Source organism: Pristis pectinata, chromosome 7 (assembly GCF_009764475.1).
Source record: "Pristis pectinata isolate sPriPec2 chromosome 7, sPriPec2.1.pri, whole genome shotgun sequence".
Classification (NCBI taxonomy): Eukaryota; Metazoa; Chordata; class Chondrichthyes; order Rhinopristiformes; family Pristidae; genus Pristis; species Pristis pectinata.
The window spans coordinates 1,350,048-1,365,407 of record NC_067411.1 but is presented as its reverse complement, the minus strand read 5'-3'; the positions used below and the strand labels follow the sequence as shown (position 1 = coordinate 1,365,407).

Here is a 15,360-nt window from a genome sequence, read left to right as displayed (position 1 = left end):
GGAATATGCAGGCCCTGAACTCTTGACATCACACTTTTAAAGGCCTCCCACTTGGCAGACGCTCCTTTCTCTGCAAACAATCTAAGTCAATTAACCTCTACAAAATCCCACCTAATGGCTCCAAAATTTGCTCTGCCCCAGCTCAGGACCCTAACCTGCGAAACAGTCATATCCTTCTCCATAACTATTTTAACACTAATAGAATCATGGACCCAAACTGCTCACTGACAGACACTTCTGCCACCTGCCCTAATTCCCCAGGAGGAGGTCCAGTGTTGCACCCTCTCTAGTAGCTCCTGCTATATATTGATAAAGGACACTTTCTTGGACACATTTCACAAATTCCACCTCCTCCAAGCCTTTTACACTATGGTTGGCCCAGTCAATATCAGGTAAGTTAAAATCTCCCACTAATACTACCCCATTATGTTTACAGCTAGCTGCATTCTCTCTGCATACCTGCTCCTCCAATTCCCACTGACTATTGGGGAGGCCTATAATACAATCCCATCAGAATGACCACCTCCTTCGTGTTTCTAAGTTCTACTCATATGGCCTCACTGGATGATCCCCAAAAATATCCTCTCTGAGGATCGTTGTTATCTCCTCTTTCATCAAGAAGGCAACTCCCCCTCCTCTCTTACCTGTACCTCTGTCACACCTATAACTTCTGTATCCTGGAACATTGAGCTGCCAGCCCTGCCCTTCCCTCAGCTATGTTTCTGTATTAGCTTTGATATCCCAGTCCCCAGAGCAAATCTATGCCCTGAGTTTATCCACCTTACCTGTTAAGCCTCTTGCATTGAAATAAATGCAGTTTAAACCGATGGACTTTCCTTTCCCTTCACTGTGCTCCTGTCTATCCTGATGACTAAACTTGCTCTCATTGGCTACAGTACTATCCCAATTTCTCATCAGCCAATCTGCTACTCCGGGTCCCACCCCTCTACCCCCTCCCGGAGTACGGGAGCTCCACCATTGAGCTGGAACAGAATGATGGGCCGAATGACCTTCATTCATCACGCATTCTCAAATCCAATCAGGAATTCCAGGGATGAGGGGGATGTGGGGCTTGTTCCCCCAAGACAGGTTGGCACCCTCTCCAAGTTTCTGTAGTTTATCACCTCTCCTCGATTCCAAAGGGGCTTTACCCAATCTCCTGGTCCTGGGTCAGACCACTCCTGGTAACCTTCACTTTCCTCTTTGTTCACAGAATTCCATCAGGATGTGCACCAGCCCTGTGAGTATCTGGTCCTGAACTCCTCAATCCACAGGGAAAGAATCCGGACTAAGCGGTGGTGGGGACAGTAGTGAGAAGGTGACAAGACAAAGGGGTGGAGACGGGAAGACAAAGCACAAGGGGAAACAGAAGTGGAAAGGTACGGTGAGGAGGGAGGGAACGAGTCAGAGAAAGATGGATTGGGGGAGATGTGAGGGAGATAGAGAGATAGGCAGGGAGGGAGGAGGAGAGAGAGGGGGAAATGGATAGAGAGGAGCAGAAAGAGTGGCAGAGAGGGACTGAGGCGGGGAGGAGAATGGAGAGAGTATACGGCACAGAACGTCCAGCCCACCACGTCTGTTCCAAGCATCCAGTACCCACCTACACCAAACCCACCCGCACCAAACCCACCCGCACCAAACCCAGCTACACCAAACCCACCCGCACCAAACCCACCCGCACCAAACCCACCCGCACCAAACCCACCCGCACCAAACCCACTCGCACCAAACCCAGCCACACCAAACCCACCCGCACCAAACCCACCCGCAACAAACCCACCCGCAACAAACCCACCCGCAACAAACCCACCCGCAACAAACCCACCCGCAACAAACCCAGCTACCGGGCCATAGCTACTGGGCCTCAGTGATTCAGGAGCTCATCCAGATGTGACAGTCTCTGCCTCGGGCAGTGCATTGCAGATCACAAGCCCCCTTTCAGTGGGAAAGGGTCATCCTCACCCTAAACCAATCCCCTCTAGCCTTAGGCACCTCTACCATGGGGAGAGGTTTCCTACTACCTTCCCTATATTTGCCTCCCATGATTTGTACACCTCTGTCAGGTATTTCCTCTGTCTCCTCCGCTCCAGGAAAAACAGACCCAGCTTCTCCTCATCTGAAACGTTGCATCCAGACACCTTCCTGGCCAGTGCAATCACTTCCTTCCTATGTACAGTGCGGTGGTCAGAGCTGCACACAGTGTTTGAGAAATTTCTTCCATCACTTTCCTGCCTTGAAATATTCTAGACCCAGATAATTAAGGCCGATATCCCATATGTCTTTACCTCCAGGGATCCACGGATGGTACACTGAAGTCCCTCTGTTTCTCAGTGCTCCCTCGGGCACGATCATTCCTGGTGTATTTACGACTCTTGTTACTCCTCCCAGGGGGAATCACCTCACACTTATCAGGATTAAATTTCATCTGCCCTTGATCTGTCCGACTTACCCACCGATCAGTGTGTTCCCCTTGCCCACGACTGTCCTCACTACCAACAACACTGCCAATTTTTGTGTCACCTGCAAACTTACTAGTCACACCTCCTACATTCATATCCAATCCATGAATGTACATAAGCAGCTGTAAGGGTCCCAGCACCAGTCCCTGTGGGGTACCACTGGTCACAATCATAAAATAACCCTCCACCATCATCCTCTGCCTCCTGGTAACAAGACAATTTTAGATCCAATGTGGCAATTTGCCCTGGATCCCAAGGACCCTCCGCTCTTGGACCAGTTTCCCATGTGGGACCTTGTCAAAGGCCTTCCTGAAGTCCATGTAGACCACATCAGGTCAGCAGGTGGAGGGATTGAGGGGAAGGTCGAGGCTAAGTCAAGTAAGCTGAGAGGAAGGACCACACAGATGAACACGGTGGGGCTAATGGGCTGATGTGTTTGTTTCAATGCAAGGAGCATTATGGGTAGGGCAGATGAACTTAGAGCCTGGGTTATTGCATGGAACTATGATGTTGTGGCCATAACAGAGACTTAGAGTCATACAGCATGGAAAAAGGCCCCTCAGCCCAACTAGTCCATGCTGACCTAGTGCCCATGCAAGATAGTCCTATTTGCACGTGTTTGGCTCATGCCCTTCTAAACCTTTCCAATCCATGTACCTATACAACCGTACAAAAGTTGTTATTGTACCTGCCTCAGCCACTCCTTCTGGCAGCTCGTTCCACATAGATACCAACCTCTCTGTATAAAAAGTTGCCGCTCAATTTCTTATTGAATCTCCCCCCTCACCTTAAACCTGTGCCCTCTAGTTCTTGATTCCCCAACCCTGCGAAACAGACTGAGTGCATTCACTCTATCTACGCCCCTCATGACTTTATACACCCCTATAAAGTCACCTCTCAGTCTCCTACACTCCAAAGTAAAAAGCCCTACCCTGTCCAACCTCTCCCTATAATTCAGTCCCTCAAGTCTTGTAAATCTTTCCTGCACTTTTTCAAATTTAATAGCACCTTCCCTGCAGCAGGATGACTTAAACTGTCCACAGTGCTCCAGGTGTGGCCTCACCAGCATCCTGTACAACTGCAACATAACATCCCAACTTCTGTACTCAGTGCCCTGACTGATGAAGGCCAGCATACTACAAGCCTTCTTCACCGCCCCGTCTACCTGTGATGCCACTTTCAGGGAACCATGTACTTGTACTCCTAGGTCCCTCTGTTCTACAGCACTCCCCAGGGCCCTACCGTTCACTGTGAAATTCCTACCTGGACACCGTACCACAGGCCCGGTAGTGTAGCGGTTAGTGTAACGCTATTACAGTGCCAGCGACAGGGGTTCAATTCCAGCTGCTGTCTGTAAGGAGTTCATACGTTCTCCCCGTGTCTGCGTGGGTTTCCTCCGGGTGCTCCCGTTTCCTCCCACATTCCAAAGACGTACGGGTTAGGAAGTTGTGGACATGCTATGTTGGTGCCAGAAGCGTGGCGACACTTGCAGGCTGCCCCCAGAACACTCTATGTGAAGGTGCATTTCACTGTGTGTTTTGATGTACATGTGACTAATAAAGAAATTTTATCTTAACACCTCGCACTTATCCAAATTAAACTCCATTCCTCGGCCACTTACTCAGCTGATCAAGATCCCCCTGTAATTTTTGATAACCTTCTTCACTGTCCACTGTACCTTCTATTTTAGTGTCATCTGCAAACCTACGAACCAGGCCTTGTACATTCTTATCTGAATCATTGATATAGATGACAAACAACAGAGGGCCCAGCACTGACCCCAAGGCACACCACTGGTCACGGGCCACCAGTCCGAGAAACAACTTTCCACCATCACCCTCCGCTTTCTACCATCGAGCCCACTGTGTATCCAATTAGTCAGCTCTCCCTGGATCCCATGCGATCTAACCTTCCAGAGCAGCCCACCATGTGGAACCTTATCAAAGGCCTTACTGAAGTCCATATAGACCACATCTACTGCCCTGCCCTCATCAACCTTCTTGGTCACATCATCAAAAAACTTGATAAAGTTCAGAAGATATGATCTTGTCATTTCTTCTCCAGCCTCCCAGAGCGTTCTTGGATATACCTGGTCAGGCCCTGAAGATCTGACCACCTTCATACATTTTAACATGTCCAGTACCCCCTCTACTGTAATGTGGACAGTTCCCAAGACATCCCCATTTACTTTCCTAGTTCTGAAGTCTTCATGTCTTTCTCCACAGTAAACACAGATGAGAAATATTCATTAGGGACCTCTCCCATCTCCTGTGGCTCCACACAGAGATGTCCCCTTTGGTCTTTGAGGTGCCCTGTTCTCTCTCTCTGTCTCTCTCTCTCTCGTTAGTTACTCCTTTTCCCTTAACATAAAATTTCTTTAGATGCTCCTTAATCTTCTCTGCCCAAGCGATCTCATGCCCCCTTTTTGCCTTCCTGATTCCCTTCATAAGTACACTCCTGCATCCCTGCACTCCTCCAGGGATTCACTTGATCCCAGTGACTGTATCTGACCCACACCTCCTTCTTGTTCCTAGAGAGGGCCAGTATCCCTCGTCATCCAGTGTTCTCTATCCTACCAGCCTTGCCCTTCACTCTAACAGGAAGATGCAGACCCTGAGCTCTCACTACCTCACCTTGAAATCCTCCCACTTGCCAGAGGTCCCTTTGCCTGCAAACAAACTAATCCAATCAACTTCTGCAAGTTTCTGTCTAATACCGTCAAAATTCACCTTGCCCCAATTTAGAACTTTAACCTGTGGACCAGATCTGTCCCTTTCCACAACTTGTTTAAAACTAACAGAACTATGGTCACCAGTCCCAAAGTGCTCCCCCACTGACACCTCAGTCACCTGCCCTGCCCTATTACCCAAGAATAGGTCGAGCTTTGCCCTCTCCCTCATAGGGCCCTCTCCATTGCCTAAGGAAACTTTCCCGAATGCTCTTAACGAATCCCACCCCATCTAAGACCTTAACAGTATGTCAGTCCCACTCTAAGTTAGGACGGTTAAAATCCACTGCTCTGACAAACACGTTATTCTTACAACTCTGCACAATCTCCCTGCACATTTGTTCCCTTCTTATTTCTCAGCTCCACCCATAAAGCCTCACAGAACATGGAACAGTACAGCACAGGAACAGGCCCTTCAGCCCACAATGTCGTGCCTAACCAATTACATTCGTAATAAAATTCCCAACTAAACTAGTCCCTTCTGCCCACATAATGTCCATATCCCACCATTTCCCACACGTCTGTGTGCCTATCTAAGAGCTTCTTCAACACCCCTATCATATTTGCATCTATCACCCCCACCCTAGGCAGCACATTCCAGGCACCCACCACTCTCTGTGTAAAAAAACTTGCCCTGCACATCTCGTTTGAACTTACCCCCAATCACCTTAAGTGCATGCCCTCTGGTATTAGACATTTCAAGCCTGGGGAAACGATACCAGCTGCCTACTCTATCTCTGCCTCTCATAATCTTATAAACGTCTATCAGGTCTCCCCTCAGCCTCCGCCGCTCCAGAGAGAACAACCCAAGTTTGTCCGACCTCTCCTCATAGCACATGCCCTCTAATCCAGGCAGCATCCTGGTGAACCTCTTCTGCACCCTCTCCAAAGCCTCCACATCCTTCCTGTAATGGGGCGACCAGAACTGTATGCAATACTCCAGATGCTGCCTAACTAGAGTTTTATAAAGTTGCAACAGAACTTCCTGACTCTTAAACTAATGCCTCGACTAATGAAGTCAAACACGCCATATACCTTTTTTACTGCCCTACCAACCTGTGTAGCCACTTTCAGGGAGCTATGGACTTGGACCCCAAGATCCCTCTGCTCATCAACACTGTTAAGGGTCCTGCCACTAACAGCGTACTGTCTCTTTACATTTGATCTCCCACTTCACGTTTGGCTGAGTTGAACCCCAGCTGCCATCTCTGCCCAGATCTGCAACTGATCCATATCCCGCTGTATCCCCTGCCAGTCTTCTGCACTGTCCACAGCACCATCAATCTTCGTATCATCTGCAAACTGACCAACCCACCCATTACCATTTTTATCCAGGTCATTTATATACAGCACAAACAGCAGAGGTCCCAGTACAGATCCCTGCGGAACACTACTACTCACAGACCTCCAGCTGGAATAAGACCCATCAACCACTAACCTCTTCTGTGGGCAAGCCAGTTCTGAATCCAAACGGCCAATTCACCGTGGATCTCATGCATCGTAATTTTCTGGATAAGCATCCCATGAGGAACCTTGTCAAACACCTTACTAAGATCCACGTAGACAACATCCGCAGCTCTCCCTTCATCAATCACCTTCGTCACCTCGTCAAAAAACTCAATCAAGTCAGTAAGGTACGACTTGCCCTGCACAAAGCCACGCTGACTGTCCCTAATTAGACCATGGTTTTCCAAATGCTCACAAATCCTATCCCTAAGAATGCTGTCCAGTAACTTTCCCACCACTGACGTGAGACTCGCTGGTCTATGGTTACCAGAATTATCCCTGTTTCCCTTCTTGAATAACAGAACATTAGCTACTCACCAGTCCTCCGGGACCTCACCTGTGGCTGGAGAGGACACAAAGATACTGGTCAAGGCCCCAGAAATCTCATCTCACTGGTCAGTCCCTCAGTAATTTCATGTCGGAACACAGCCGTGACATTCTCCTCGATCACAAATGCAACTTGGCTCCTCTTTCCCCCACCTCTCTCCTGCCCAAAGCAGCTGTACCCCGGAACAGCCAGTCCGGTCCCTCCCTCAGCCATGTTTCTGTAATGGCTATAATATCCCAGTCCATGCTCTGAGTACATCCACCTTACCTGTCAGGCTTCTGGCATTGAAATAAATGTAATTTAATCCAATTGACTTTCCTCACTCCCGGCCACTCTCCTGCCTGTCATATTTATTCAACTTGCTGACACTGACTTCTGCATCACTTTCCAGCCTCTCATTGCCTCCCTACTGCTTAGGATCCCAACCCCGCCAATGTAGCTTAAACCAGCACCAGCAAATCTGCCTGCCAGGATGTTGGTCACCCCTCCAGGTCAGGTGTCACCTGGTCAAGAGAGGTCAGGACTGGCAGTTCAATGTTCCAGGCTTAGGGTTCCAACGTTTCAGACACAATAGAGAGGAATGTAGAATTGCTGGTGGAATGCTGCTGGTCAGAGCAAAAGCCACAGCTCAGAGACGACAAACTGGGGGGCTCATCCACTGAGGCAATGTGGGTAGAGCTCAGGAATGAGAAAGGTTAGAGACCACTGACCATAGTTATGGAAAGGGACAGAATTGGTCGACAAGTTCACGTTCTAAATTGGGGCAAGGCAAGTTTTGACAGTGTGAAACAGGAACTTGCAAAGGTTGATTGGAGGAGATTGTTTGCAGGAAAAGGGACCACATGCAAGTGGGAGGCTTTTAAAGGTGAGATAGTGAGAGCTCAAGGTCTGCATGTTCCTTGTTAGAGTGAAGGGCAAGGCTGGTAGGAGTAGGAACCCTGGATGACGAGGGATATTGAGGCTCTGGTCAGGAAATAGGAGGCACGGGTCAGGTACAGGCACTGGGATCAAGAGAATCCCTGGAAGAGTATAGGGGATGCAGGATTGTACTCACGAAGGGAATCAGGAGAGCAAAAAGTGGACATGAGATATCTTTGGCAGAGAAGATTGAGAAGAATCCAGAGATTTTTCAGGTATATTAATGGAAAAAGAGTAACTAGAGAGAGAACGGGGACCCTCACAGACCAAAGGGGACACCTTTGTGTGGAGCCGCAGGAGGTGGGCGAGGTCTTCAATGAATATTTCTCCTCTGTTTTTACCACGGAGAAAGACATGAAGACTTCAGAACAGGGGAGAGTTAATGGGGATGTCTTGGGTTACAGTAGAAGGGGTGCTGGATGTCCTAAAATGTATGAAGGTAGACAAGTCGCCTGACCAGGTATATCTGAGAACACAGTGGGAGGCTGGAGAAGAAATTGTGGGAGTCCTGGCTGAGATATTTGCATCATTGTTAGCCACCGCTGAGGTGCCAGAAGACTGGAGGGTGGTGAAGTTACAAGGATGTTGCCAGGACTTGAGGGACTGAGTTATAGAGAGGAGGTTGAGCAGGTTGGGACTTTTTTCATTGGAGCGTAGGAGAATGAGGGATGATCTTATAGAGGTGTATAAAATCATGTGGGGCATAGATAGGGTCAATGTGCACAGCCTTTCTCCCCAGGGTTGGGGAATCAAGAACTAGAGAGCAGAGGTTTAAAGTGAATGAGGAGAGATTTAATAGGAACCTGAGGGGCAACATTTTCACCCAGAGGGTGATCAGTATATGGAAGGAGCTGCCAGAGGAAGTGGGTGAGGCAGGTACATTAACAACATTTAAAAGGCACTTTGTACATGGATAGAAAAGGTTTAGAGGGATATGAGGCAAACGTGGGCAAATGGGACTAGTTTAGGTGGGAATCTTGGTCGGCATGGACTAGTTGGGCCGAAGGGCCTGTTTCCGTGCCGTATGACTCTATGAGTCTACAAATGTTGACCTTTATTTAAGAAGGGCAGCAAACATAAACCTTGGAACTATAGACCAGTAAGTCCAACATCTGTGGTAGGTAAGTTCCTGGACAGGATTCTGAGGGATAAGAATCTGCAAAGACGGGTTGGTTAGGGATAGTCAGCACAGCTTTGTGTGAGGAGGTCATGTCTTATGAACAAGATTGAGTTTTCTGATGAGGTGACCAAGGCAGTTGATGAAGGCGTGGCGGTAGACATGGTCTATATGGACTTCAGTAAGGCCTTTGTTAAGGTTCCACATGGGAGGCTGCTGTGGAAGGTTAGATCGCATGGGATCCAGGGAGAGCCGGCTAATTGGATACACAGTAGGCTTGATGGTAGAAAGCGGAGGGTGATCGTGGAAGGTTGTTTCTCGGACTGGTGGCCCGTGACCAGTGGTGCGCCTCAGGGGTCAGTGCTGGGCCCTCTGTTGTTTGTCATCTATATCAACGATTTGTATAAGAATGTACAGGGCATGGTTAGTCAGTTTACAGATGACATTAATATAGGTGGTATAGTGGACAGTGAAGAAGGTTATCAAAAATTACAGGGGGATCTTGATCAGCTGAGTAAGTGGCCGAACAATAGTTTTGGTCACCCTGCTCCAGGAAAAATCTTATTAAAATGGAAAAGGTGCAGAAACAATTTGCAAGGACATTGCCAGCTGCCAGAGGAAGTGGTTGAAGCAGGTACGTTAACAACATTTAAAGGGTACTTGGACAGGTACACGGATAGGAAAGGCTGAGAGGGATGTGGGCCAAACGTGGGCAAATGGGACTATCTTGGATGGGAATCTTGGTCAGCATGGACCAGTTGGGCCGAAGGGCCTGTTTCCATGGGTGGCTGTATGGCTTTAGGTGCAATCACTGCGATGGGGTTATATGATAGACTTCCCAATAGCCAGCGGCAGCCAGAGGAACAGATGGGAGTGTTGTTGTAGTGGGTGACTTTAACTTCCCCAGTACTCCCCTAGTGCCAGAGGCTTAGATGGGGCAGAGTTTGTGAGGTGCATCCGGGAGGGTTTCTTGACACAGTAGGTAGATAGTCCAACGAGAGGAGAGGCCACACTGGACCTTGTATTGGCCAGGTGATTGGGGTTTCAGTGGGAGAATATTTTGGAAACAGTTACAGACCTCGGAGGGGAAAGTGCTGAAGTGGGGGAAGGCTGATTACAACAGTGTTAGGCAGGAGCTGGGGAGAGTAGACCGGGAGCGGCTGTTAATGGGCCAGTCCACATCTGATTGTGGGAGTCGTTTAAAGAGCAGCTGGTTAGAATTCAGGACCAACATGTTTCCGTGTGGAAGACAAGGTTCAGGAACCTTGGATAACGAGAGATGTTTTAAATACAGTCCAAAACACTGAGCCTGATCAGGGTTCAGATCTCTCGGTGGGAGAACATTTTGGAGATAGTGACCATAACTCCTTGACCTTTACCACAACCTTGGAGAGGGATAGGAGCAGATGATATGGGAAAGTATTTAACTGGGGGAGGGGGAATTATGATGCTATTAGGCAGGAACTTGGGAGAGTAAATTGGGAACAGATGTTCTTGGGGAAGTGCACAGCAGAAATGTGGAGGTTGTTTAGGGAGTACTTGCATGGGGTTCTGGATAGGTTTGTCCCATTGAGGCAGGGGAAGGATGGCAGAGTGAAGGAACTGTGGATGACACGAGGTGTAGAATATCTTGACAAGAGGAAGAAAGAAGCTTACCTGAGGTTTCGAAAGCATGGATCAGACAGGGCTCTGGAGAGTTACAAGGTAGCCAGGAGGGAGCTTAAAAATGGACTTAAGAGAGCTAGAAGGGGACATGAGAAGTCCTTGGTGAGTAGGATCAAGGAAAACCCCAAGGCATTCTACACGTATGTGAAGAATAGGAGGATGACTAGAGTGAGGGTAGGACCGATCAGGGATAAAAGAGGAAACATGTGCCTGGAGTCGGAAGAGGTAGGGGAGGTCCTTAATGAATACTTTGCCTCAGTGTTCACTAGAGAGAGAGAGAGAGAGACCTTGACGTTTGTGAGGATGGTGTACAACGGGCTGATACGCTAGGGCATGTCAATGTGAAGAAAGAGGATGAGCTGGAACTATTGAAAAACATTAGGATAGATAAGTCACTGGGACTAGACAGGACATATCCAAGGGTATTACAAGAAGCAAGGAAAGAGATTGCTGCACCTTTGGCAATGATCTTTGCGTCCTCACTGGCCACAGGAGTAGTGCCAGATGATTGGAGGGTGGCAAATGTTGTTCCTTTGTTCAAGAAAGGGAGTAGGGATAACCCTGGGAATTACAGACCAGTGAGTCTTACTTCAGTGGCGGGAAAACTACTGGAGAAGATTCTTAGAGACAGGATTTATGGGCATTTGGAGAAGCACAGGCTGATTAGGGACAGTCAGCATGGCTTTGTGAGGAGCAGGTCGTGCCTCACAATCCTGACTGAATTCTTTGAGGATGTGACAAAGCACATCGATCAAGGTAGAGCAGTGGATGTGGTGTACATGGATTTTAGAAAGGCATTTGATAAGGTTCCTCATGGAAGGCTCATTCAGAAAGTCAGGAGGCATGGGATCCAGGGAAACTTGGCTGTGTGGATTCAGAATTGGCTCTCCCATCGAAGACAGAGGGTGGTGGTTGATGGAGCTTATTCTGACTGGAGGTCAGTGACCAGTGATGTTCTGCAGGGATTTGTTTTGGGACCCCTGCTCTTTGTGATTTTTTATAAATGACTTGGATGAGGATGTGGAAGGGTAGGTTAGTAAGTTTGCTGATGATACAAAGGTTGGTGGTGTTGTAGATAGTGTAGAAGGTTGCTGTAGGTTGCAACAGGACATTGATAGGATGCAGAGCTGGGCTGAGCTATGGGAGTTCAACCCGGAAAAGTATGAAGTGATACACTTTGGAAGATCAAATTTGAAGGCAGAATACAAGGTTAATGGCAGGACTCTTAGCAGTGTAGAGGAACAGAGGGATATTGGGATCCACATCCATAGATCCCTCAATGTTGCCAAGCAGGTAGATAAGGTTGCTAAGAAGGTGTATGGTGTGTTGGCCTTCATCAGTCGGGGTATTGAGTTCAAGATCTGCGAGGTGATGTTGCAGCTCTATAGAACTCTGGTTAGACCACACTTGGAGTATTGTGTTCAGTTCTGGTCGCCTCATTACAGGAAGGGTGTGGAAGCTTTAGAGAGGGTGCAGAGGAGATTTACCAGGATGCTGCCTGGATTGGAGAGCATGTCTTATGAGGATAGGTTGAGTGAGCTCGGGCTTTTCTCTTTGGAGAGGAGGAGGATGAGAGGTGACTTGATAGAGGTGTACAAGATGATAAGAGGCATAGATCGAGTGGACAGTCAGAGACTTTTCCCCAGGGCGACAATGGCTAACACGAGGGGACATAATTTTAAGGTGATTTGAGGAAAGTATAAGGGGAATGTCAGGGGTAAGTTTTTTTTTACACAGACAGTGGTGGGTGCATGGAACGCCCTGCCGGCAGAGGTTGTGGGGGCAGATACATTAGGGACATTTAAAAGACTTAGATAGCCACATGAATGATAGAGAAATGGAGGGCTATGTGGGAGGGAAGGGTTAGCTAGATCTTAGAGCAGGATAAAATGTCGGCACAACATTGTGGGCCCAAGGGCCTGTACTATTCTGTAATGTTCTATGGGGGCAGGCACGGTAGTGTAGCGGTCAGCATTACGCTTTACAGCGCCAGCAACCCGGGTTCAATTCCAGCCGCTGCCTGTAAGTTTGTACGTTCTCCCCGTGTCTGCGTGGGTTTCCTCCGGGTGCTCCCGTTTCCTCCCACATTCCAAAAGACATACAGGTTAGGAAGTTGTGGGCATGCTGCGTTGGCGCCGGAAGCGTGGTGACACCTGCGGGCTGCCCCCAGAACACTCTACGCAAAAGATGCATTTCACTGTGTGTTTCGATGTACATGTGACTAATAAAGAAATCCTATGTTCAGTGTTGTAAAACAAAAAGGAACAATGGAAAAGGCGCCTGAGATCTCTTCCCCAGTACGGTTTTCACCACTGTCTTGTTTTGCAGAATGCTGGAGAATTGCACCTGATGCTCCCTAACAACTTCATCTGACGTCCGGAGCTCAGCCAGCGAATCGCACGCACGTTCAATGGAACAGTTCCTGCAAGTGCTTGCCTGCAGAGTGGGGGTGGGGGAGACAGACGGACAGAGACAGTAGGAGGCAGATAGGGACTCGGGGAAAGAGGCAGATTGAAGGATGATGAGAGTTGGATGTGCTCTATGAGTTCGTCTCGTCGGGCTGCCGACTTCTCCCTGCAACGATCTCCAGGAGACGCGGGAGCTTCAGAGGGAACGTTGTTTATTGGAGACTATCAGGAGACGTCTGTGCTCACATCACACGTTGTTATGTAACTTGTACACGCAGCACATACAATGTTCACAGATGTAGTATGGAGAGAGACTGGGAGGAATCGAGACACAGACCGGCAGAGGAGAGAGTGAGAGAGACACAGAGGGAGAGAGAGACACAAACAGCAAACAGAATCAGCAAGCGCCAGCAATGCAATGCAGCTACCTGCGCCTTTCAGACAATAAAGCTTTGCTTCATGGCTTGTGTTTCTGTGTCTGGTCACTGGCCACTGCCATGTAGGTGAAGGTGTGGGAGGACTCCAGGACATGGGGCTGACAGACTGTATGGACAGGCTTGGGACTGGGATGGCGGGGAGAAGGGAAGCTGCCAGTGCAGTGAAGGCACTGCGAGGCAGGAACACAACAGCTGGAAGGCAGCAGAGTGAAGCAGTTCGTCCCGCTGCCTCATACCCCCGGCGTCCGAGCGGTGATCCTGACCCATCCACGTGGAGGGGGCACCTTCTCCCTGTCACCCCCCGGGTCCCTCCCCAGTGTGAGGGTGTGGTGGAATCTGGGTAATGTGGGGAACCGGGAGAATCAGTGGGGGGATGGGATTGCATCGAGTGGATGGGCTGAAGAGGCTTCTCTGAAAGGGAATCCGGAGTGTGGAGAGTTTAACGTGAGGGGGATTGGGGGGGAATGAGGGGGGTGGGGGTGGGGGGATGGGTAGGACTGGAGGTGGGGGGTGGTGGTGGGGTGACGGGGTGGGGAGTTGGGCTGGGGGGATGGAGGGTGGAGGTGAGGGGGTGACGGGGGGTTGAAGGGGGAGGCGTTCACAGGAGGAAGGGGGTGACGGGGAGACGAGAGGGGGGAGGGGGTGAAGGGGTTGATGGGGTAACGGGGGAGTGGTTGACGGGGAGGGGGGTGACAGTGGGTCCCACTCCCCACTCTCGGTGACCAGGGCTGAGGGAGGAAGCCGCTGGGGCTCCCATTCAGCCACAGCCCCTGGACCCCCGCCCTGGGGTCGGCCCAGGACACATCCCGCCCTCAGTGTCCAGTCTCCGGCCACGCCACCCAGTGACCAAGGTCCGAATATTGGTCACCGTCCAGCAGAATGAGCACTCACTGCTGATTGGACGGAGTCACCAGGGCATAGTCCAATCAGGGGGCAGTGGGTGTGTGGCCCCGCCCCCAAGTGGCTCCGCCCTCCCGTGGCCGCGCCTCGTCCACCAGCTCCCACAGCTCCCGGCTACCAGCGGACACGTGGGAAGGTCCAGGCGCCAGTGCCAACCAACTGCAACGTAGGAGGGGAATCAGAGCAGCCAGCCCCGCCCTCAGGACCACGGCCCCGCCCCGCTCCCAGTACCCTAGCCCTGCCCCCAGCACCCCGGCCCCGCGCCCAGCACCCCGGCCCCGCTCTCACAACCGCAGCTCCGCTCCAGAACCGCAGACCCACCCCCAGAACCCTGACTCCACCCCCAGAACCCAAGCCCCAGCCCCGTCCCCAGAACCAAGGCCCTACCACAATCCCGCCCCACAGAACCTCAGCCCTGCCCCCAGGACCAAGGTCTCACTCCCAAACCTCAGCCCCAGCCCAAGACCACACCACCAACCCCCAGACCACACCACCAACCCCCCAGCCCCGCCCCAAGACCACACCACCAACCCCCCAGACCACACCACCAACCCCCCAGCCCCGCCCCTAGACCACACCACCTACCCCCAGACCACACCACCAACCCCCCAGCCCCTCCCCCAGACCACACCACCAACCCCCCAGCCCCGCCCCTAGACCACACCACCTACCCCCAGACCACACCACCAACCCCCCAGCCCCACTCCAGACCACACCACCAACCCCCCAGCCCCACTCCAGACCACACCACCAACCCCCCAGCCCCACTCCAGACCACACCACCAACCCCCCAGCCCCGCCCCAGACCACACCCCCAAACCCCAGCCTCCCTCCACACCCAGAGCCAAATGCCCGGTCCCTGCACCACCATTGGCCGATACAGACTGACCCCTG

General features: G+C 50.6%; 2 protein-coding genes across 2 annotated transcripts in view; both read left to right on the top strand.

Annotated features, from left to right (window-relative positions):
* LOC127572661 (uncharacterized) overlaps positions 1–13,547 on the top strand; it is a 60,883-nt gene extending 47,336 nt beyond the window's left edge. Inside the window, exons 9-10 of the mRNA XM_052020155.1 lie at positions 1,214–1,240; positions 13,050–13,547. Coding sequence (XP_051876115.1) covers positions 1,214–1,240; positions 13,050–13,094 — 72 coding nt within the window. The 3' untranslated portion in view covers positions 13,095–13,547. The remainder of the gene's footprint in view (positions 1–1,213; positions 1,241–13,049) is intronic.
* A 150-nt stretch (positions 13,548–13,697) lies between these two features.
* LOC127572472 (uncharacterized) lies at positions 13,698–15,037 on the top strand. Its single transcript, XM_052019794.1, has 2 exons — positions 13,698–13,818; positions 14,481–15,037. Exons 1-2 carry the CDS (start codon positions 13,698–13,700, stop codon positions 15,035–15,037), a joined length of 678 nt encoding a protein of 225 aa, XP_051875754.1.
* The last annotated feature ends 323 nt before the right edge of the window (positions 15,038–15,360 follow it).